General features: G+C 40.5%; 2 protein-coding genes across 6 annotated transcripts in view; one reads left to right on the top strand and one right to left on the bottom strand.

The window, feature by feature from the left end:
* Window positions 1-7,524: 7,524 nt before the first annotated feature.
* On the bottom strand, window positions 7,525-13,761 carry LOC147233541 (nuclear receptor subfamily 4 group A member 2-like). Of its 2 annotated transcripts, XM_086148458.1 has the most exons (7): window positions 13,549-13,761; window positions 12,546-13,381; window positions 10,863-10,992; window positions 10,629-10,786; window positions 10,345-10,544; window positions 9,912-10,090; window positions 7,525-8,955 (listed from the first exon to the last, which is right to left on the bottom strand). In XM_086148458.1, the coding sequence occupies exons 2-7, from the start codon at window positions 13,374-13,376 to the stop codon at window positions 8,699-8,701; spliced, it is 1,755 nt and encodes a 584-aa protein (XP_086004584.1). In that variant the 5' UTR covers window positions 13,377-13,381; window positions 13,549-13,761; the 3' UTR covers window positions 7,525-8,698. The 2 variants fall into 2 exon arrangements, with proteins under 2 accessions (XP_086004584.1, XP_086004583.1); XM_086148457.1 differs by having other exon boundaries at window positions 12,546-13,761.
* Window positions 13,762-15,040: 1,279 nt separating this feature from the next.
* gpd2 (glycerol-3-phosphate dehydrogenase 2 (mitochondrial)) overlaps window positions 15,041-23,772 on the top strand; it is a 31,281-nt gene continuing 22,549 nt past the window's right edge. For 2 of the 4 annotated variants that reach the window (XM_086148456.1, XM_086148454.1), the window contains exons 1-2: window positions 15,041-15,155; window positions 20,452-20,558. In XM_086148456.1, the coding sequence (XP_086004582.1) occupies window positions 20,457-20,558 (102 nt within the window). In that variant the 5' untranslated portion in view covers window positions 15,041-15,155; window positions 20,452-20,456. Of the gene's footprint in view, window positions 15,156-20,451; window positions 20,559-22,314; window positions 22,905-23,772 lie in introns of those variants that run through there. The other 2 variants (XM_086148453.1, XM_086148455.1) reach the window with 2 other exon arrangements.

Below are 23,772 nucleotides of genomic sequence, written 5' to 3'. Positions count from 1 at the left end.
GCTGATTTACTCCCTCTTTCACAAATCTGGGCATTTTTTTAAATTTATTCCAATGGACCTACTCGTTCAATTTTTTTTTTTTTTTGATTATTATTTTTTTATTATTTTCTATTTTTTTTAGATATTTTTCTTGTTCAATTTAAGGTGATTCCTCACCCGGCTCTGGACTAATTTTTCCTAACGTAGATTTCTGGTGCATTTGACTGAGATAAAGAACCAAAGCAAGAAATGATTCAAACCATGACTAAATTCTGACAAAATAATGTGATGGAATAGCGTTACCTCTGATTAATTACATTTTTACGTTGAATACTGAAAAAAAAGTCCATTCGGGGTCACGAAACCTCTTGAAATAATCAACATCCGTCAAATTCTTATTTTCCCTCTATCTTTTACAAAAAGACTGAAAGGTAAAAGATGAATTGATATGGTTTTCCTTTCGCTGCCGTGCATATTTATTCAACATTTCAAACACATGACTCAACATTTAGAGTAAAAATAGAACAATAGAAGCAGCCCCCTTCTATTTGCGAATGATAGTCGAAAAATCCCACCAGCAGAGCGAGTCTGCCAAACCGATGTGACAATCGTCATTCAACTTCATGTTTTAGATCTTAAAAAACAAATGTTGAGAGGAAGTAAATCTGCATGTGGGATAAGCAAACAGCTGTGGGTGAATTAGCATCCATCAATTTGGGCCGTTTGAGTAAATCACCCGGGATACGTGATGAATGTTCTGCGTCTCTGGTTTAGAAGATAATCCAGTCCGCAGATTCAAGTGATGGAGGGCTGCTCGTCCTGCTAGCAGGTGATGGTAATCTCACCTGTACTCCAGAGACTGCCTGGAGGATTTACCCACCCAAACAGATGACTCTAATCCCTCTTGTGATTGTTGGAAAGGAAAATTCATTGCGCGACTTTCTAAGTGACTCTTCATCTTGATAAACCTTATTAATCCAAAAGTAACTGAATCCTAAACTAAGAGAGAGCACGATTACTTTAGGCTACAGATGCTTTTTGTTTGTTTTTTTTTGACTGAAATTTTAGGCAATATTTGGTCCTATATCATTGCCCCATGCTGCCAGTCCACTTAGCAGATGATAATCCAAAATAATAAGGGAAATGCAAAACTAATAGAAATGTGTGGATTATTTTGTCTATGTGTCATTTCTTTTTGTATACAAATGTGACAAATTAATCCAATCTTACCTCTATTATAAGGATAGTAGAGTAAGGTACTGAAACTAGATTATTAGAAGATTATAGATTATTTAGCAATAGTATATAAATGTTCAGGTGAACATGCAGTATCTATGGATGGTACATAATTTATTAACCTTTCTTCATGACATTATTATCCTGAACCGTAAATATTGCGAATATAACAGAGATTTCTCTCGTTGATTAATCACATTATTCTCCGTTTTCAAATCCGAATCAAAATCAGAAATGGTTTATCGATCCGGGGGGAAACCGAATAGCAGCACAGCCATGGTAACGGAGTTGCACATGAGCTAAGTGCTAATTGTTGATTTTGGAACAACCTAAAGCTGTCGTATGCCGCACACCTAAATGAACTTTGTAGGAAATAAATGAAGGTTGAAATTACAAGTATTTGATGCAACTTGCAATTTCATGACATTATTATCCTGAACTGTCAACATTGCGAATATAACACAGATTTCTCTCGTTGATTAATCACATTATTCTCCGTTTTCAAATCCGAATCAAAATCGGAAATGGTTTATCGATCCGGGGGGGGGAACCGCATAGCAGCACAGCCATGGTATCGGGGCTGCACATGAGCTAAATGCTAACTGTTGATTTTGGAACAACCTAAAGCTGTCGTATGCCGCACACCTAAATGAACTCTGTAGGAAACAAATGAAGGTTGAAATTACAAGTATTTGATGCAACTTGCAACTGAATTTTCTGCCTTATCTCGTGTTGGAATCCCGTCGGTGGAAACCGCGAGAGCGCGATGGTTTATCATAAACGCGATAACTGGTTTGAAGAGCGTTTGGATGTCGAAATGCGGGCGATTTATCTGCTGATAGACTCTCCAGGACGGACCCATCACATGTCTGTTTGGCTGCCAACAAACTCATTTATAATTACACCGGCCATCTATGCAGCTGATCAGTAATCTGTAATAATCTGTAATGGATTACATGTTGAAAGCAAGCGGGAGGTCCCTGCCTATAAACCCCGTCAGCAGTGGTCTTAATGCTGGGGGTCTCTGGGCTGCCAGTGATAAGGGTTTAGCCGTATTGAAGCCGGATGGATGCAGAGATCAAAGTCGGTGGTCTTAGCCTCAGAAAATCCCACAAGTCGTGCTCTTAAGATAAAATATTTGATGCTCCGGCGTGGTCACTTCCAGCCTGAGGGCCTCCGAGGCTCAGGAGGCCCAAACAACAACCCGCTTCTGGGGTGAGTTGAGCTGATTTTGACAGTCGGGTCTTTCGGGAGGATGATGATGTTCCTCAGAGCGTCTCGAACCGCTTTCTCTGATTGGTCCACGCCGATCGTGCAGAGATACGAAGATGTCATCGCAAACGGAGGATACTTCACGTTCTAGATCACGTGACGCAAAGAAGCCAGGCGTTTGTGGAATTAAGGCGGTTTTGAACGTGTAACTGTCGAATCCTGCCCGTTAACAAATGATGCTAATATTAGTCTCTTTCATTCACAAACAGCTCGTGAATTCCACAACAAATTTAGAAATTACTTTCTTTATGGCGCTTTATCAGGCCAACAGGATGCATTTAGATACCCTATTATATACTTTGTTTGAAGACAATATAACTTTAACTTTTTAATAGAATTCGTATAAGGTAATTCAACATTAGGCTCCACTGCTGACTTTGTTGTGGTACAATGGGATCACATCCTATTATCTACAGTAAAGTATAATACAATAGGATACTGTTTGATAGAAAATAATACAAAAGAAAAACAATGGTGCTTGAAACGGAAGAATATTATAAAAGTCAATATAAACCAGCGCAATGGATTATAATATGGTGTGATGCAAGTGTAGTTTCTCATCATCGGGTGAGTTTTGTCTCTGCTCTGCAATGAGGTTTTTGTGTTGCTGCCTTGTAATGACGATGTTCTGAGAAAAATAAAGACAGCGTTCTGTGCTGGCACCAACAACAGCGGTCGGGAGAGAAAAGACGGGATTCATCCTGAAACATCTGGAGTCAAAACCTTTGAAATTGATTTGGTAGCGCAATACTTTTGTTTTCATAGTAAAATGTCCTTACAACATTTTATAACTGTTGCTGATCAGTACAACACTTGTAGGACTTAAAATGCTGCAATCAAATCTGTCATAAAAGAGAGAAAAAAAAAAGAACATTAACTTTTCAGACATGAATTCATTATCTACTACTTATCCTGCACTCTGGGTCACGTTGATGCTAGAGCCATTACCACCTGCCATTGGGCAAGAGGTGGGGTCGTCGTCATAGAGACAAACTACCATTCTCTGACTCGCACATCTAACCAATTTATGGTCTCCAGTGAACCTACTGCACGTTTTTGGACCTTGGTAAATTCCTGCAGTGAAAAACAAGACACTCAACTTTTGCGATGATGAACTGACTTTAAAATGACATTTTAACTCTTTTTAAACTCACAACATACAAGATCTACCTGATGCAATCAATTAAAACGTTTGTTTACATTACAGTAAGAGACTCAGGGGGTCACAAGTCGGTGTCTCTCTGAGCCAGTCCCAAGCCTGGATAAATGTAGAGGGTTGCATAGGAAAGGGCATCCTGCATAAAGCTTGTACCTACGAATCTCATACCAGATCGGTCCAGGCCCAGGTTAATAACAACCACCGATGGGGCCGAAAATTTACAGGGGAGCAGTGGAAATTGGGCTACTGCAGGTCAAAAAAGGAGGCGTATTCAGAAGTAGAGAGAGAAGAGGAAAGGCAAGAGTCTGGGACTAAGAGAAGAAACTTTGGCTGTTGGGACGATGACAGGAGAAGCGAGAGAGTTGCTTGGCATGATGCAGAGAGGGAAGGTGGATATGCTCTATATCCAGGAGACCAGGTGGAAAGGTAACAAGGCAAGAAGCTTGGGAGCAGGTTTTAAGTTGTATCATGGCATTGACAGGAAGAGAAATGGATTGGGAGTTATCCTCAATGAGGAGTTTAGGAATGTTCTGGATGTGAAAGGAGTGTCAGTTAGACTTATGAGTCTAAAATTGGAAAATGAAGGTGTGATGTTGTTGTTAGTGGCTATGCCCCACAGGTGGGATGTAAGTTAGAGGAGAAGAACAAATTCTGGAGTGAGTTAGATGAAGGGATGCAGAATATCCCCAGAGGTGGGAGAGTAGTAATTGGTGCAGACTTCAATGGACATGTTGAGGTGATGAAGAAATGATGGGCAGGTTTGGTATCCAGGATAGGAACACAGAGGGACAGGTGGTGGTAGTCTTTGCAAAAAGGATGGAATTGGCAGTAGTGACTGCGAATTTCCTGAAAAGGCAGGGACACATGGTAACTTTTAAGAGTGGAGGTAGGAGCACGGAGGTAGACTCTTGTATAGGCAATGTAATCTGAAGGAGATCATTACACAGAGATGCAGCGCAAGGTTAAGATAGAGGTGGAAAAGGCCAAACAAAAGGGTTATGATGACTTGTATGCTCTATCGGGCAGAAAGGAGGGAGGGGATGATTTATACAGGCTGGCAAAACAGGGAGATAGATAGAAAGGATGTACAGCAAGTTTGGGTGATTAGGGAAAGTGAGGGAAATGTACTGACAGATGCTAAGAGAGCGATTTGAAGATGGAAAGAGCACTTTTAACCCTCTTATTATGTTAAGGGTCAATTTGACCCATTTCACCCATGACCCAATGGGTCAAATGGACCCTTAACATAATATGATGGTTAAGAGCTGATGAATGAGGAAAATGAAAGAGAGGTAAGGGTAGAGGAGGTGACCATCATGGACTGCAAAGTAACAGAGAATGGTAGAGATTAGGTGAGGAGTGCACTGAAGAGGATGAAGGGTGGAAAGGCAGTTGGATTATATACCTTTGGAGGTATGGAAGTGTCTAGCAGAGGCAGCGGTTTCTTATCAGATTATTCAACAGAATCTTAGAGCGTGGAAAGGTGTGATGGTCCTAATTCTTAAAAACAAGGAAGATGTGCAGTATTGTGATAATGATAGAGTGATAAAGTTGATCAGTCATGGAATGAAGTTATGAGAAAGAGAAATTTAAACTAGATTGAGATCAGAAGTTGGCATTTGTGAGGGGAAGTATGGCTTCATGCCTAGAATGAGTACTACGGATGCAGTATTTGCTTTAAGAATGCTGGTAGAGAAGTACAGAGAAGGCCAGGGGGAGCTGCATTGCGTTTTTGTAGACCTAGAAAAAGCATACGATGGGGTGCCAAGAGATGAACTGCGGTGTTGTATGCGGAGGTCTGGAGTGGCAGAGAACTATGTTAGACTAGTGCAGGACATGTATGCAAGATGCAAGATGCAAGACAGTGTTGACCTGTGCTGTAGGTGTGACAGAGAAGTTCAAGGTGGAGGTGGGACTCCATCGGGGGTCAGCTGAGCCACTTTGTGTTTGCAGTGGTCATAAACCTGCTGACAGATGAGATTAGACAGCAGACTCCAGGGACCATGATGTTTTCAGATGACAATTGTGATCTGTAGTGAGAGCAGGGAAAAGGTGGAGGAAAATCTAGAGAGGTGGATGTATGCTCTGGAAAGGAGAGGAATGAAGGTTAGTCACAGCAAGACAGAATGTATGTTTGTGAATGAGAGGGACCAAAGTGGAACAGTGAGGTTACAGAGGGTGGAGATAATGAATGATGGAGGACTTAAAGTAGGATCGACAGTCCAGAGCAATGTAGACTGTGGAAAAGAGGTGAAGAAACGGGTTCAGGCAGGTTGGAATGGGCAGAGAAAAGTACAATGGGTACATTGCTATAGAAGAAAAGGATAGGTGCACAAGACAGTGGTGAGACCAGCGATGTTGTATAGTTTAGAGACAATGGTGTTGAAGAGAAGACGGGAAGCAGAGCTGGAGGTCACAGAGACGATGATGTCGAGGTTCCCTTTGGAAGTGACAAAGATGGAGTGAATCAGGACTGAGTCCATCAGAGGGAAGGCTCATGTTAGATGTTTTGGAGAGAAGGTCAGAGAAACCAGACTATGATGGTTGGGTCATGCACAGAGGAGAGATAGTGATTACATTGGCAGACGGATGCCGGTGTTGGAACTGCCAGGCAGGAAGTCTAAAAGAATACCGGAGTGGAAATTTATGGACGTAGTGAAAGACGACATGAAGTTAGTCGGTGTGAAAAAAGAAGATACAGTAAATAGGATTAGATGGAGGAGGCTGATTCGCTGTGGCGACCCCTGAAGGGAAAAGCCGAAAGAAAAGGAAGAAGTTTACATTACAGTGAGATGGTTCGAAGAAGCAAATATGCTCAATAATTTACCAAGAGTCAGTTGTTGTTTTTTTTTTGTGATGCATAGTTGTGTACGGCAATGATCTGACCATTGACACTAAAATAACTAGCAACCTATTTTTGTCGGTAAATATCTGATCGCGTTCTTTCCTTTGTCAATCACCATCACAATCTGAACAAATTGGATGTTTCTCCAATACTGCCATTGATTCATTTCTATCTCCGCTGGCCATGCCAGATGATCGACCCAGCAGAGATATTGATCCTTAGCCCCATTAAAACTTCCCATGGAGCGTCATTTGATCTTTTTATGAGACCATCTTTAAAATCATCAAATCAATTGTTCTCCGCATGAAAGAGAAAACATGTCACCCCACTGGAGATGGACTAAAGGTTGGGGAAAAATATGCCGGAAATACGCGGGATGATGCGATATATGAACCGGAATAATGCATTTAAGCTACTGTTGATGATCAGTTTTGAATTGCAAAATGAACAAAAATGGAGGTTTTATTCCGGCCAAGCTGGCTGATATTTTGGTTGAAATTTGATTCACAGGGATGACAATCAGCTGTACGTTCATCCATTTCCCTGTGTTTGACTTTTTCTGATGCAGCCGCCGAATTCACGACCTTTATCTTTGCTAACGGCAGCAGAAACCGGCCTCTTTAATGCCAGCTCTAACCGAAGGGCTGCGGAAATGTCAGGCAGCCAGTGGCCATAAACATGTTCATGCATCTATCTTTGTGGGAACAATCATCAGAACCTGAACCGTCACGGCTGGATGCCCCAGTTCTGCCAACAGAAAACCTACATCTCATCTTAAAACCGGTCCCCCAATTATCGAAAAATTAAAAACGACCCATTGGTTCCAAAGAGGTGCTTCAGTCGGAGTTTGAGCTCCTGAAAGAAAGTGATTTTCAGAAATACAGTTTTTTGATTCTTCCTTTTTATTTTCTTTCTGACAAAAAGGAATTTAGAATTTTACTCGAAATTGTTTGAAGAAACAAAGACACTTTTTTTGAATTCATTCGGAAAAGAAAGCCTGTTTTCTTTGAAACAACAGATTTTCTGTCTTATTTTCAAAACAATTGCCAATTCAACAGATATAGAGGAAAGAAATCATCTAAAGCCATCAAGAAATCATTTTTGAATTACACATTACGAGCAAGATATTGCTGACAGATTATACAGACAAGAGATAGGAAGAGAAAAACTACAAGAAAAGACTAAAGGGGAAAATAACCAGTCTAAAGATAATCTTAAAAGTTCAGGAAAAGTCTGCTTTTGTAGAAATGTGGCATAAGATCTGATTGTCATGAATAAATATCATATGAATATGATTTTTTTCTTTCCTTTCTTTTCTTCCCTTGATTTTGTCAGAACAAGAAATATCCTAATAATAATAACAATACAAATACTACTACTAATAATAATAATAACTTTAAAAAAAATGAGTGAAAATAGGTCCGTTTGCGTTGGTTGGGTAATCACTGCACCTCCCAGTGGTGAAGACAGAAGCACACAAAAGGAGCCATAATTGTTTGAAACACAATTTATACTTAAATAAACTAATCATGTGAATTTTCTAAACATCTACTTAAAATTGGAAATTAATTTGGAGAAAAATGACCTAATAATCAGCATATATAAAACAATAACCCCTCTTTTTTCTATAATATTCATTTGTACTCATCTGTATATCTTTTTGTTCTTATTCAGACACTTAAAGCAAGTATGTAACCATCTCATGTCATGGTCAGGGTTAAAAAAAAGGAATCAAAGCCCAGTAGCTGTAAATGTAATTTGTTTAATAAAACATGAACAATGACAACACGAGAACGTCTACTGCATATTATATTAATCATTATTTGACTAATATAAAGTTGTTTTTTTTTTTTAAGATCTCACACGATGTTGCACATTTAGTCTTGTATCAAAACAAGAGGAAAATGTAAAAATCCGGCTTTTTAGTTTACAGTCAGTCATTTGGGCCGGACAGGCAACTCAGATCTTACCGCAACAATGAAATTGAAGTCGTAGAATATTATTTATTTATTATTATCAACTCGTGTTTTTTTCTGGGAAGGTTGGCTTGAAAATCGTTCAAGCCAACATTTCAGTTGTGGAGTAAATCGTGCTTGTGCTGTGGGTAAAAGCCTTCATTTTCTTTGAAACAGACTGGGTGGGGGGGCTTTCACTTCTCACCTCCCTTTTTTCTCAGATTTTTTAAAAGTTTCCCATGTGTGACCTCTTTAAAACGGCAACGTGTCCAGGAATAACTTATCTATTATTGCAGGCGGTGGCACCAAATCCTCCAGCTTCAAATAAAAGATCCTCTGCAGGCCTTGGATACACAGAGTGCGGAACTCTGGCAGCCGGTCCACCAGTCTGGACAGGTGGTTTGACCAGCAGCCCGGGTCGCCGCCGCACCCAGCGCCGTCCTTCAAGCACTTGACGATGTTGCTCTGAAGCTCTTCCACTTTCCTTGGCTCCTTCAGTCCGTGTCGCTCTGCAGGTTGGCAACATGTAATTGTTGGTCATTTCAGGAAATTTTCAACAACTTGCTTTTGTATGACGTGTTCTTTAATTTTTTTTTTTTTTTTTTTTTTCATTACAAAAATCTGCAGTTTGTGATTCAGATATTTCTTGCAATGTTGGTGATTTTTTTTCTTTTTTTTTTTTTTTTTTTTTTTCAATTCACGTCCTTAAGAGCGAGCTATTTGGGGTAATTTCTTCCAATACTTGATTATTTTGTACAAATTTTGGGTAGTTTTGGGCAATTTTTCGAAACTACAATTTTCAGAGAAATTGTGAATACATATTTTTACATTTTGCCTGAAGATATCCAAATGACTTTAATCAACAAAAATATTAATGTCTAAAAAGAATTAACAAATGTTAAATATTAGTGAATTCCTGCGAGTTAGCAAAAATAACAACAAAAAAAAAGAATAATAATTCCTACTGTCTTGTGAACATGTCTGTTCCATATTAATTGTGACTATATTGATAATTAGTATTATATTGATAATTTTATCGGTTTATGAATAGTATCCCACATCATTTCTCTGTGCATCTCCTGACCCCTACAGTCGGAGAAAATACATACCGTATATTTTGATGCTACACACACTAAGGAAGGCCTACATTTGATTTCTCTCAAGATGTCATCTGCAGGAGCTAAAAGCCAAAATATCAGTTCTTGTGTCAGAAGAGGCTGTAAGCCATGAAATATACTTTTTCTTCCAGCGAGATGTGCTAAAATTAGAAGATGTTTGCCAAAGTGAACAAAGCTGCTTTAATCCTGCTGAGTCAAAAAAACAGAAAACACCCCGAGGAAAGGAATACGATATCACAAACAGAGAGGGAACACGGTCAGTTATAGAAATATTGATCAAGGGATTAGTGGGGTGTTTTTTTTTTGTTTTTTTTTTTTCTCCTCATTGATGAGGTGAGGCAGCTCACCGGTGAGCAGGGCGAGGGTACAAATGCAGGAGAAGGTGGAGACGTCCAAGTTCATTCTCTGCAGGTTGGTGGAGAATTCCACGATGCTGTCGATCCATTCACCGAAACCCCGCAGGCACTGGAGCCGGTGCCACACCGAGCCGTCGCAGAAGATCAGCTTCCCCTCGGCAGGGTTGGACCTGAAACATCAGAACTTCAGTTTTTACTCCAAAGTCAAATACTGCAAAGTTCACTCCAGCTGAAAGTTAGATCCCTGGATAGGCGTTTATTTAAAATCTGAAAATTAATGTGAAATGAACAAGCATTTGCCGGGAGCTGATTGTAGACTAAAGGTACGGTTGAAAAAAAAAAAAAAATGTCAATGAAAGCGGCCACAGCTCTGGAAGTTTATAGGACCCCCGAAAAATCTCAGGTCCGTAAGCCATATACGTACCTGTAGGACAGTCGTAAAACGAAGAGCTCCAGGAAAGCGGAGTAGAAGAGGAGGTCCTGGTCGTGCCGGGGCAGGGATGTGAAGCCGGGTATCTTCTGCGCCCACCCTCGAATCACCTCCATCGATCGGGTCAGTAGTTCGTAGAACTGCTGCACGTGCTGGGCGTCGTCGGCCGGCGGGCTCTCTGGACTTTCTTTGAACTGAGAAGATAAGCACTTTCACCGAAAGTAGAAAAGAGGTGACGTCGAAGATGTTCGCCGCACGCCGATGATGTCGTAGCTTACTTTGGAGAAGTCAAGCCGGGAGGCCGGAGGGTTGGACTCCACGTGGGCCCTGATGAGTGCGCTCAGCAGGCTGCTGACAGGGGACGGCGAATCCGACAGAGCTTTGGGTTTGGAAGGCAGGCGACCCCTCCGACCTTTCAATCCGTCCGTCCTCACCACTGTTTGCGAGAGGAAAAACTGATAAACGTCTGTGCGGAATCACGGGGAAAAATCCCGAGCCGGCCCGCGCCTCACCTTCTTTGACCATCCCCACCGCAAGGCATTTCTGGAAGCGACAGTACTGGCATCGGTTCCTCCTGCGTTTGTCCACCGGGCAGCTTTTGGCAGCCAAACACACATACTTTGCGTTTTTCTGCACCGTGCGCTGCATGGAAGTACACAGAGATTTATTTATCAGCTCACAAAGTCACAGCAACTTCCCTCACAGGGGAGGCCTGTTGATTCAATAATAAAGGGAGATTTTGATTTTTTTTTTTGCCAGATTTGTGTAGAGATATTCAACTATTTATTCCCCTCAGTGCTGTCTGAGACACAGACTGTACTTCCGCTGTCCCGTCTCATCAGATGGACAGATAGTGGACGCCTGTCCGTCATGTTGTCAAGCAAACCCAAGAGTAGGACATCTGATGGTGCTTGGTGACCATGAAGATGGTTATTACGTATGATTATTTTCATCATCACAACTACTATTACTTATAATAATAATAATAATAACGATTATTATAATTATAATGTTATTATCAGTATTTTTGCATTGATATTGTTATCAATAATATTAATATTATCATCAGTACTACATCAGTACTATTTTCATAATTTGGGCGGCATCTCTTCTTTCCTTCTTTAACACTGGTGTTATTCCTGTGTCTAGAAGTATTTGTGCATTTTAGAACAAATCAAAGTCTTTCTAGATGTAGTGCGTTTCAAAAACATGTGGTTGAATTGTATTTGCATCCTTTTCTTCATTTCGGTCACAGGCTAGAAACATTATAGTCTAAGTTTGCTTTTCATTTCTCCATAGCACGTTGGATTTATTTCTTTTCATATTCTTTTGTTTGTCTTGACCATTTGTTTTCTATTCATTAGTCTGTTTATTGTTCCTGGCCTGAATGCTGCTTTTGGATTCATAAAATCTAGGATAATTTGAATCTACCGTTTTCAGGAACACTGCGTTTGCATGGTGATGCCAATATTATTTATTTTTATTTTTTTTAATATGCTGTAAAATTTTAAAATGTCATAAAACCTCTAAAAGGGACCGCACGGTGGAACATGACCAAAAGTGAAAGAATAATAATGCGAGGTTAAACAGATTTATTCCAGTTGGGATGATCTATCAAGTGATAAACATCTTTTGCAGAAGCACGTTGAGGGAACACAAGAATAAATTTGGAAGTCAATTTCATCACAAAGAGCATTTTCTTGAAGGATCCATGTGACGGTTAAACACCTAAAAAAAACTGCTTTTGGTGAAGCAGATTACAAGAGTGGAAAAGTTGGAAGGGGGGGTTGGAGGGAGGGAGGGGGGGTAGCAGAGCTCTTTGGTTCCTGTGGGCCATCTGAGGCGGTGTGAGGCATTCAGCAGGCGCCCAGAGCAGCCTGGGTAAATATAGGGTCGTGGTCATTCATAATCTGGAGAATCGCCCCCGGGAATCTCCTTCTGAGAGAAGATTTTTTTTTTTTAATTCACAGCACGTTGGTGGTCATTTTTATACAAGCCCTAAATCGTGTGGAGACACAAAAAAAAAAAAAAAAATCGACACTTTACACCGTATTTGAATGCCCCGCTGCGGCTGGAAAGGTTTTCCAGTAGTAGAAGTTCCTGTTAATTCTCAGTTTATTCACCTCGATATCAGAAATGGTGTCACTTTTTCCATTTTTTTTATTAAAAAAAAAAAAAAAAAAAAAAGTACAAACCTTGAAGAATCCCTTGCAGCCCTCGCAGGTGCGCACCCCATAGTGCTGACAGGCGGCGTTGTCCCCGCAAACCGCGCACAGCCCCTCCGCGCTCAACGCTCCGCGGCCGGTCGCCGGCGGGGTCTGGTAGTCCACGATGTGGTGACCGTGGGCGAGCTGGAGAGGGTGTGGGAAGCCCACGCCGGCGTTATCCAGCGGCTGATGCGCCCCCGGAGCGTGCATGGACACGCTGAAAGACGCGTCAAACTTCATCGGGCAGGCGGACAAGTTCTGCGCACCGTGTTGTGCGTGTTTGAGGGAAAAAAGCGAGAATCTGGAGATGGCGGTCTTTCTGTGCGCGGCGGCTAAATATTCAGGCCGGAAGCTGTACAGGGAACCGGAATCCTCCCATAGGTGTCCCGGTGGGGGCTGGAAGCCGGACGTGATGGGGGACGGAGAGCGGTAGTAATACACCGATCCCGGGCTGGAGATCAGCTCATCCTGCTGGTGCGGGTGGTGCTGGTTGGACTGGAACCGCGGGCAGCCGTGCGCGTCTTCCACCTTGACGCACGGCAGATCCCCCTGCACCGGCATCTGGAAGAGACACGGGGGCTTCACGTCGTAGCCGGAGCCGGTGTACGGCTCCGACAAGGGGCCGAACCCGGGACCCGAAGAGGAAGATGAGGAAGAGGAAGAGGAGGAGGAGGAGGAGATCTCGCTGTTGGCCAGATCCATGCTGAACTTGACAAACTCCGGCGTGAGGAAGTCGCAGCCGCGCTCCGCTCCGGCGCTCTGGGACGCCGGGCTGGCTCCCGGCGGGGAGGAACCGCACTGGCTCTGCACGCACGGCATGGTCACTGCAAGCATGGCGGAGCAAAGTGCACGCAAAATATCACCCGCAGCAACGTTGGATCAATATGCAACGAGACAAGTTGGTCTAAAACCAAAACAAGTTTGGTGTGGGATTCCCATGCTTGTTATTTGAAGGGGGGGCGAATTGAAACTCCTGAAATTCAGCAGTTACCTCACGAAGCGCTCTTTTCTTCCACGCACAGCGTCTTTTCGCGTTAGGAAGGAGGGAATAAAACCATCAAGCTTTGGAACCGTGCGTCCATTTGACTTCTGGACCGGGAGCTACACTTCGTCCATCCAGCGCTGGAGGACGGAGGCACATAATCCCATCCCGAGTGAGGTACCGCCGGGTTAGTCCACCGGAGAGGAGACGATTCTTCCACTCGTGGCTCCCGGACTGGCTGACAGGCACACCGACAATGTGCTTTTGTTTACGCTCTCTCTCTCTCTCTCTCGCTCTCTCTCTCTCTCTCTCTCTCTCTCTCTCTCTCTCTCTCTGTCAAGGTGTGTAACATTATCATTATCACTTTCACTATTTTCTGCCCAATTCCTCTTCTACTTAACCCTCAAAAATACTTTTTTTTGTGTAATCTCTTCCAGTAAATAAAGAAAACAACCCGACAACGTAAATATAATATGACAACAATGTGCTTTTGTTTACGCTCTCTCTCTCTCTCTCTTATCATCATCACTTTCACTATTTTCTGCCCAATTCCTCTTCCACATAACCCTCAAAAATACTTTTTTTTGTGTAATCTCTTCCAGTAAATAAAGAAAACAACCCGACAACGTAAATATGATATGACAACATGGTATTAGGGAGGAGAACTTTGCTTTCTTGAGTGCATATTATTCCTAGTTCTTAGTAGCTCTTAACTGTTGCCCATTAATGAGGATGATAAATGCATTTATTTATTTTGTAAATGTGTAATGACGCTGATGGGAAAACTGCTCTTGAAGCTCGCCAACCCCGCCCCCAAATACTAAACAGAAGAATTTATAAGGTTATAATGTAGACCTTTGCACCTGCTTCGAGTTTGGAAGTTTGTCTGATGTCTATTATAGCACTTTCAATTTCCCCCTCCCACATTTATCTTTTTTCCCATGTACTTCTGTGCAAAAACAAAACCCCACTTTGGAGTCAAATTGATCTCCCTGATGGATAAATGCAGATCTTAATCCACTCTTTTCTTCCCAGGACTCATTGACTGGTGCAGAAACCCCGGACACATCGTGACCCACTTTCTCCGGGTCTGACTCAGCGTGCAACCTGCTCTCATTGTGACACCATAAAGTAAACATGCGGCCGTAAAACAATGCAGATGTTCTTTCATATTGTCGGGAAATAAAATCCCAGGCGGGGTCGTTTTTAATGATCGTCCAGCGCAGCTGCCCGGATTGAAGGCGCGTTTACGTGTCTCCGAAGACAAACGCGGTTAAAATGTCAGCGTTATCGAATGATGTCGGTTTTATTTCTGACAGACGAGGGAGACGACAGCTGGTGCCACTTCTATCTTTATTATTCCCCTCAAGGAGCGGGTGGAGATGGGTGGGCGGGGCTTGGAGTGACGTCAGAGCATCTACATTTCGATTGGATGAGAGCGAGGAGGGGATTCCGACGCTGCGATTGGCCGCTCCGCACGTCACTCCGACGCTCGTAGTTTCCTGGTTGTAGCTGTCAAACACAGACTCCCGGTTCGGATAACAACCGATGTTCCCAGTCGCCGCCCTGCATCCCCCCCTCCGCGACTTTTATTCAACCACAAACCAAGAAATCCTGTAAGTGGGGATGTCCGCCGTGGGTTTTTACGGACACGTCGAAACGGACAGTTCACGTATTTAGAGGCCCAAAAGGCTGGTTTTCCGTTGGGTTGACAATGAAAGCTATAACCTCCTTTTCTATCTCGTTACCGCAGTGAAGGACACGCCACTGCTGTGTTACTGTTTCGGTGTTAAAAAGCAGGAAGTGGAGGATAATTTTCTTGTTTCTCTTCTGGTTGTAAGCAACCCCTCTTTAGTGTGTTTTTAAAGAGCTTAATCGCGAGGGAAACGCGTCGGTTTTTTTTTGCTCGAAGATCAAAGTGAGCTTGCATTTTAATCCACAGCAAGATGTCAGGTTAGAAGAAACGCCCTACCCCCGTTTGTTGGGCAGTTACGTTACAAAACCTCGTTACACACACATGCGACGTTACATGTCGAGGAACATGTATGTGAATTTCGTGATTTCTTGTAAAAAGTGAGCGGGAGGAGCCCACATTGCAGACAGGAAGACCCCTCTTCGCTGACTCACAGTGAGTCTGCAGGATGGTTTCAGAAGTGTGTGTGTGTGTGTGTGTGTGTGTGTGTGTGTGTGTGTGTGTGTGTGTGTGTGTGTGTGTGTGTGTGTGTGTGTGTGTGTCTTTCATAACGCACTCAGTAACTTGGCAATTGTTGAGCCTCCTAATTCAATTTGTCCCTCCCAAATATCTTTGCCAATGCCCCCCCTCAAGTCAATTCAATTTGTAAAATATGCAATTAAAAAAAGAGAAATCACCTTATCTCAACCAAAAAACACGCAATTAAAATAATCTGAAAGAAATGACTTAAATGTGGGTTATCACAAAAAACAAAAATAAAAAAAAACTATCTTACAGTGAGCTCTCAAGCAACTCTTTCTCGTGTACCAGTAAGAAAGAATTCCCTAAACATTTGCATCAAAGGTGGTGTCATACTCTTAGAAAATTGAATGAATATGAATTTAATCTAAACAGCACAAACTATCAAAAGATGAGCATGAAATTAAAAGTAAATAATGATAATCTGCATGTAATTCGCCCAAGCCACCTGAATTGAACCAACAAAAAATGACTAACATTCATAAGAACCAACTAGAAATGTATTATTAAATCAATAGCAATCTAAATGTGAAAGATCTTAGTAGAAACCAACCTAAAATTGCAGGAAAAAAACAGCAAGATCTTGATTAAAACATCATCTGTAATGAAAAAAAAATACATGGGAATTACAAAAACAAATTAGCAGTATCTGCAACAAGAAGAAAGTACATCAAATTCTCAAGTAAAGAAATGCTGTTGATTGAGAACAAAGATTAGGTTTATTTAGAACGGGGGGAAAATAAATGTAGGTATAAAATAAATAACAAGTCCACACTTGTCCTGTCCATCGTTGTACTTACTTGAATTTAATTGAATTTTGTTTTCTGAGCGTCTCCATAAGCTGGGGCGGCACTGTTTCCTGGCCATCTGACATACCTGTTAGATTTTCAATTTACATAGATAAGGCAGTGGTTGAGCTGGCTGAACTACATCATCAGCAGGCTGCTGTCAGCTGATCCTCAGGGTTAATTGTTGTCATTTTTGCCCTTTATATCTGCTGGTAATGAGCAGCCTCTGAAAGGCTGTGAAAGCTGCTCTGCCACTGACCAGCCTTGATAATGTGGGTATGTGAAAACAATGACACATAGGAAGGCTGCGGATTGTTGTCCAAATAAGCCGATGCTTGTTTGTCTGTCAGGTACTGGAATATTTTTAAATGGAAAAAATATTTAAATAGAAAAAAAAACGGATTATGATATTATTGACTAGATAAACGCATTCAGTATTTATTATTTGGATAGTGGAAGTTAAATGTTTTAACATGAAAAATGGCCTTTTCAAGCTTGAACTCATGTAAACAGAAATTAAACAAAAAAAAAAAACAAACAAACAAACAAACATATGGATGCATATTTGGTTTACAACTTGTATTTATTTATTTATTTATTTATTTATTTATTTATTTATTTTTGTAAACAAGTGACAGGTTTTTCCAGCCTGTACTTATTCCTTTTTCAGTTTATATCATACAACGCGTGCACACAGCTGAAATTGGGCCCAGCTTCGCAGCTGTGCTGTGCTGAAGCGTGTAAATACCACATTTTTTACTGGCTGTATTCAGGATAAACAATTTACATTTGCTGTAATTTGCGACTGGTGATTTTGATTAAATAACATTTCAAATTTGAGTGTCAGTTTTTTGCAGGTGTTCAATGCATATTGTGTGTGTTCAGCTTTTCTGGAAGTAAAATATCTGAGTGTTCATAGTGTCACTACCATGGGTGTAGTTCTGAAAACAACGTAAAGGATGCTGTATCTCTCAAGGGCCAGTTTTATGTTTTATATGTTTTCCTACAATCTCTAAAATGTAAAAATTCACGGGTTTATAATGCATTGCTATTGCGATTCGAAGCTTTGTTTCCATCGTTCGCTTCAGAAAAGGAGCATCCCCAAATACGATACACTTGCAATAACACAATTTTCCTTGGATGAGGATCTTGTGAGCACGATCCAAAAAATCTGTATCACAATATCCAAACGATACATATGTGTGACATTCCCTCTGACACCAGTCGATGAAGTCTCTTAATTTTAGAAAAGTTGGCAGTAAAAATAAAACACTTTTTTCTCTTTGTGTACAAATATGAAGTGTGTGAGAGGTCATTATTGGTAGAACAGGTTAGTGACATTTGTGCCATCTGTGTGTTTTTTATTAAAATGCATTGCAATCTGCTTCTGCGTCGCTCCTCCCTGGAAGCTTTTATTCCAAGTGGGATGCAGTGGGAATACAAATCCTGTTTTGGTCTGCCCCTGGTGGGGTCTGAGGCCCCTCACCCTGCCAGAAAGCTCTGGTGTCATGCTGTGCTCATTAGGCAGCCATTATTAAATATGGAAACTGTTTTTCATTAATACACATATTAGAGTCATTTCATCTTGTTTATGGTTGCTTTGTGGTGTTGATTAAAAAAAGAATTATATAAAATTATGAAACACTTATAAAAATCTGATTAATCTTTATGGGGGCTTACATCATTTCCTTATTTACTTATGTCAAACATTTTAGAGGACCCAGGTTCCCTTGATTCATGGGGGTGAATTTTAGGAAGGAAAAATAGATAAAGTCCAATGAGTAATTTTATTTGAACTGCATGTGTCCATTTAAGTACCAAAACTCAAATACACACACGTAAAGGCATTCCAAATTGTAAAACGCCTATTCTTTTCTTCCAATTAGAAAGTTTCATGTTTTGATTTTTAATTTGCTTCTTTGACCAAAAAGAAAAGTAAAAACTTTCTGAAGTTAGTTGGTAAATATTGAGAATCACAACAATCATTATTAGTTGGCCACCTCCATATTGTCCAAAACAATGACAATACCATTAAAATCCCATATCATTGCGTCTATTGTGTTAATCCATAATTGATTTATCAATTCATCAGACTTTTTGTCTTTAATCAGCTTGAATATAGCACAGTAAAAAAATAAATCACATATCTTCATACCACCTTAAAATAATGTATACATTAGCAAGTGACTAGCAGTGTTAACTGCAGAGATAAACTTATAGATAGAAAAACTAGAAATATAATGTATAAAATAAAAAAAAAAATGTGGTGGAGGATCAGTTACCTCCTGGGACCTGAGCTTTTATTTCTTATGCATTTTCAATACCTCTCATATCAATATCAGTCTGACCTATATAAGCTTTATGAGCAGTTTCCGCACAAGATGTCCTAATGTTGGGGCAAGGTATTTATTTTGCCGTATAATTATAACCCTCAACTGGAGAAGTGTTTCTTTTCCCCTTGAGCACTGTAACAGGAACTCTTTTGTTTCACATGTGGTCTGCAGGGGAGCTGGGGATTAAGGGACTAAGTCCCATTGTCCTCAAACAGGTATTTCCTAATTGCCGCCATTGTAGCTACCAATTAGCTAATTTAGTTGCTGCTTTGCCTTCCGTAACATCATGTTATTTTCCACTTTAAAACAAATGGGTTTTTTTGTCCCGTGTCCGGTTACATGTCAGGAACACCTGCAGAATGATTGATTCATCACTTTTTTTATTAAGTATTACCATTTTTTTTTTTTTTTGCACTACTGCTATTTTGCACTGTCACAGAAAAAAAAAAACATAAATCAGCTATTGTACTGTATAAAAGTTTGAGTATTACACAGCCACAATCCACTCTTCTTCAGATTTTTTTTTTGCACCACTACTATTTTGCACTGTCACAGACAAAAAAAAACAACATAAATCAGCTATTGTACCCTATAAAAGTTTGAGTATTACACAGCCACAATCCACTCTTCTTCAGATGCTTAACAAATATGTTAAACACATTTGTTTGTTTGCTCAAAACGTCATGGTATGATAAATTTTCTTACCTTCAGAGCCCTCTTGTGTGGATTTTTTTCAAACTTACGTTTAGTCCATATTTTTGATCCAGCATCCATCCCTAACTGGGTAATGGATGGGAGCGTTTTTCCATTTTTCTCAAAGGTGTATGGTACCATAGACCATTATGGTAGGACTTACTGAACTTTTGCACTGAACTGTCCAAAAAACCTCCTCTGCAAAAATCTATATTCAAATTAAACACAATTATACATTTCAGTCTTCATGCTGTCAAATGTCTGTCATCCTTTCACCTTACGGGCAATCTATATCTATGTGCACTTTATATTTTATACCTTATAGTTTAATGTTTACGCTTTTGTTTACATTTGTAATCCTGAAAACTGTCTAACTTGCGCTCTATTATTATTATTATTTTGTTAATGTAATTTCACCGTGGGATTGTGAGAAACATCTTCCTCCGCATTTCCAGTACATGTGGAGAAATAGCCAATAAAGCTGACTTTGACTTACGTGCAATGAACAATATCTGATGGAACCAGACTTTGACGTGGTTCGTATCGGACTTTAAAATCAGACACTTTGTATAAATGAGTGAAACTGTCGTAAATATACCTACAAGTGTTCGTCTTTCTCACACAAGGTGACTCGGTCACGCTCACCTCCCACACCGGTGGTCCTTGTGTCCATGCTTTCCCCGTGTGAACCTTTATCTTGTATTGGTTAGCCTGACAGGCAGTCCCCCCCCCACTTCACCCACACACACCACACACACACACACACACACACACTCACTGCCACCCTCTGTGTGGCTCACATGCCTCCTTCACATGATCACCTGTCATTTCACAGCCTTATAACACGCTGCCTCTGCTCTGTCTCCCGCGCTGCTGTCCTCCACAGGACCGATGGCCTTCAGGAAGGCTCTGAAACGCACAGCCATCGTCGGCGGCACGGCGGTCGCGACGGCGTTTGGCTTCACGCAGCTGATCGAATATAGGAAGACGCAGGTAAGTCGACTTGGGCGTCGACTCTGCACTGGTATGCGTCTGTAATTTTTTTCTTCCTTGCAAAGTCACGTTGCAGAAAGACTGAAGCTACTACATCAGTAATTTTGTCACGATGCAGAGTAAGAGGATATTTCAATAATATTTCCACCAGTAAAGCAGAAACAATGTCAAAATTTAAAAATAAGTAATTTCTTATTTATTTTTTTCACATTTCTGCTCTTAATTCATTGTGTTCTATGGAAATTCAGACTACATCAAGTCAAAAGATGATGTTTTGACACTAATAATGTGTCTCGATAAGCCTAAATAACAAAGATAAATTGAACATGTGTACAAAAGAACTGCTTGGGTCTTTTGAGGTTCATGAGAGTTTGGTGTAAAGCAATTTTCCCCTCAGTTTTTCTGTAGCACATGAGCTCCTGAAGCTGAGCAGAACCTGTATTCTTTTCAGGGCATGTCTGATCTGGATTTAGGAATGCATGGCTCTTGACTCAGACGTGAACTTTCTTTTTTTTTATTGGTTGCATTCCAGCTTCGCTTTCTGTTATGATATAGGCTTGTGGATTTTGTTGTTCCTCCAGTTTTAGGTTCTGTTGTCATGTGACTGCAAATGTTTTTCTGCTGCTAAGCCCTGAAATATAGTATATGCTTCCTCAATACAATGGAGATCCAGTAAACGGATGATGCAGGGCAGCCTGTTGTTTGAGTGCCAAGAGTTGTTTCCGTCTAAAATTAATCCAAGGTTTAACATGATACAGGGGGACCAGTGACCCTCCTCCTCTGACTTCCACGAGGCCTTGGGAGGGGGGTCGGACCGCATCTCTAAGTGACAGCTTTAAGTTACACAACTTAAGTCTGAGCTAAATTAGGGTTGTTGCAAGAAGCCTTGAATTTTCAAAAAAATGTGTTTTAAAAACACAGCTTAGAATTCCTTTAGCTCACCTTCCAGACAAAAATGTGTCATTCGGTGTGTCTTAAGTGACAGTTTGCAGGTCGGGTTGGGGGTTTTGACATCACAAATATATTTAGGTGTTTTTCTAATTCAAGCTGTGTGTGATGCTTGTGATGTGATTTATGACAGCCCTGGAAAACAAGATACGATAATCCTGTCACAGTTCCCAGATTATTATTCAGAGGTGAAATGTTTGGGAGATTTCCGACAGCTTCACGAACGTCTCAACGGGCACATTATATATCTGACTGATATCAGGGAATAATTGACAAATATAACAATATTTTCAAATAATGTTGCAGCTTTGGCTTGAATTAGGAAACATAAACGGTACTCATCGGTATAAGTGTATATAAATGAGAAAGTCACCGGAGTTTAATTGTGATGCTTGACCCAGCGATTCACCTCAGATTGCTTATAAGTCAATAATCTGAGTTATAATGGTCATGTCATTGCTGTCTGACTGTCGAGCCACCAAAGTCTGTCGGTGATCATCCGCTTCAACACGCAAACACCCACGTGACTGCCTCATTTTAGACAGACGAGCAGCTGTGTTTCCCCTGACCTCTGACCTCAAGAAGTCACCCTATTTGTGGAACACCACAAAGCTACATACCAGTCTTCTTTTTTTTTTTTTTTTTGTTTTACTGTACAGCCTAACGTGAACTTTGTTTTGTCTTGTGTGATAATGTCCTCTCTCACTCACCGTCGCCCTCTCAACCAAGCACGGATTGGTAAGCAAGAAGTCAACCCTGATGAAGTATAATTCTTTTCACAATGTTGTAATCATGCATGCCTCTAATCCCAATAATTGCGATGCTGATGAGATGAATGTCCGTCTTGTCTCCAGTAGCACGTGGCTTGAAGGAGTTTTCCAGCCAGGGGCCAACTAGCCATTAGCATGGGCCTCGCTGTGCCTTTCACTGACTTAACATGATTACTGGGGGCACGTTGGCACTTAATTCTGCGGCGGTGTTTGTCTGTCTGCATCATCAAAAACAGACAATGATTATATCATCGTCTTGTTTGTGGCTGCAGACCTAAATTGCAAACGCCTGCTATTATTTTGCAAGTCAAATGCGGCACAGGCTTCAAAGCAGTTTGATGCAATCATTCAGCTTGAACCGAAAAAAAACGAAGGAAAAATTAATAAATATTTCATTAGAGGTGGAAATCACTTGTCCTCATATCAGAGGCGACCTGCGTATGTGTGTTTTTTTTTTTTTTTAGCACTTCCACTTATGATTATTTCTTACATTCTTCTGCTAATCAAACGATAAATGATGTTCAAAAATTTGTTTTATGTTGTGATTTTTTTTTTTCGTTCTTCTTTTAATTTTCTCAGTTTTTTTTTTGTTTTTTTTTTGGTGAAGATCAGAAGCATGTATCAGCAGGTAGTAAACCCCCCAGTACTTTGCCGATTTTCTTTGATACTAATCCATCAAAAGTACATTCTAGCTTTTTCATCACCATTTTCACAAACTTCAAGCAATAAGAGACATTATAAGCACATCAACAGGAATAGCTTTGTCAAACTGAAAGAACGTTTGGGACTGAAGCTCATTCTTGTTCTAATAAATAACAATTTTATTCTCCTATTTAATCTACTGTTATTTATTGACATATCTCACGTTATATCGAGCATGATTTTAAATATTTCTTATAAACAATAAATGAAATGAATTTCCTTTTTTTTTACAAAACAAAGAAAACACTTAACATAATTTCTAGATGTTTAAGATAAGAGGAACAAATAAACAACTACCTCTTATTATTATTTGTGTTCATTTTATTATCATTTTTTTTTTTTTTCAGAGGTATTCTCTGTATTCGGTAGGTGTCAAACCGGCTAAAAAGTCGCTGGCATCAATATCGAGCAAAAACCTTTCAATCGTATTGTTTTATTTCATGGATGGAGATGAAAACCAGATTTTTTTTGGCTGAAAGCCTACAGGTGCCGCATCCATGATCAATGAGTGAATCTATTAATCTAATTGGGATATAAAGCAGGATTGATAATAGGCTTGGTTTTTGGTGGCCAATCCCTGCATCTAACTAGTTATTAGAATGGTACGTCAGAAACATCATGCTCTGAAATTACTTTGAAAAACATCTACTGCCATTCAGAAAAGTTACATAAGAGTTTTGATCATTTACTGCTGCAGTATGATATACCGAAATCCACAAATTAATGCGAAATGCAAGTTATTCTGCAGTGATAGGACACAACATATAAAAATAATAATGACTCAACGCATAACA

This window comes from Fistularia commersonii, chromosome 6 (assembly GCF_037954325.1).
Source record: "Fistularia commersonii isolate RoL2024-O1a breed Wild chromosome 6, RoL_Fcom_v1.0, whole genome shotgun sequence".
NCBI lineage: Eukaryota > Metazoa > Chordata > Actinopteri > Syngnathiformes > Fistulariidae > Fistularia > Fistularia commersonii.
This window is presented reverse-complemented; position numbering and strand designations above follow the sequence as displayed.

Bases quoted from the DNA above. Each gene is read 5' to 3' on its own strand.
- LOC147233541 (XM_086148457.1), bottom strand. From the start codon at position 13,391: ATGCTTGCAGTGACCATGCCGTGCGTGCAGAGCCAGTGCGGTTCCTCC. The intron at 10,787-10,862 runs GTGAGGCGCGGG...TCTCGCAAACAG, and splicing joins GGTGGGGATGGTCAAAGAAG to TGGTGAGGACGGACGGATTG. The intron at 10,545-10,628 runs GTAAGCTACGAC...TTATCTTCTCAG, and splicing joins CCCGGCTTGACTTCTCCAAA to TTCAAAGAAAGTCCAGAGAG.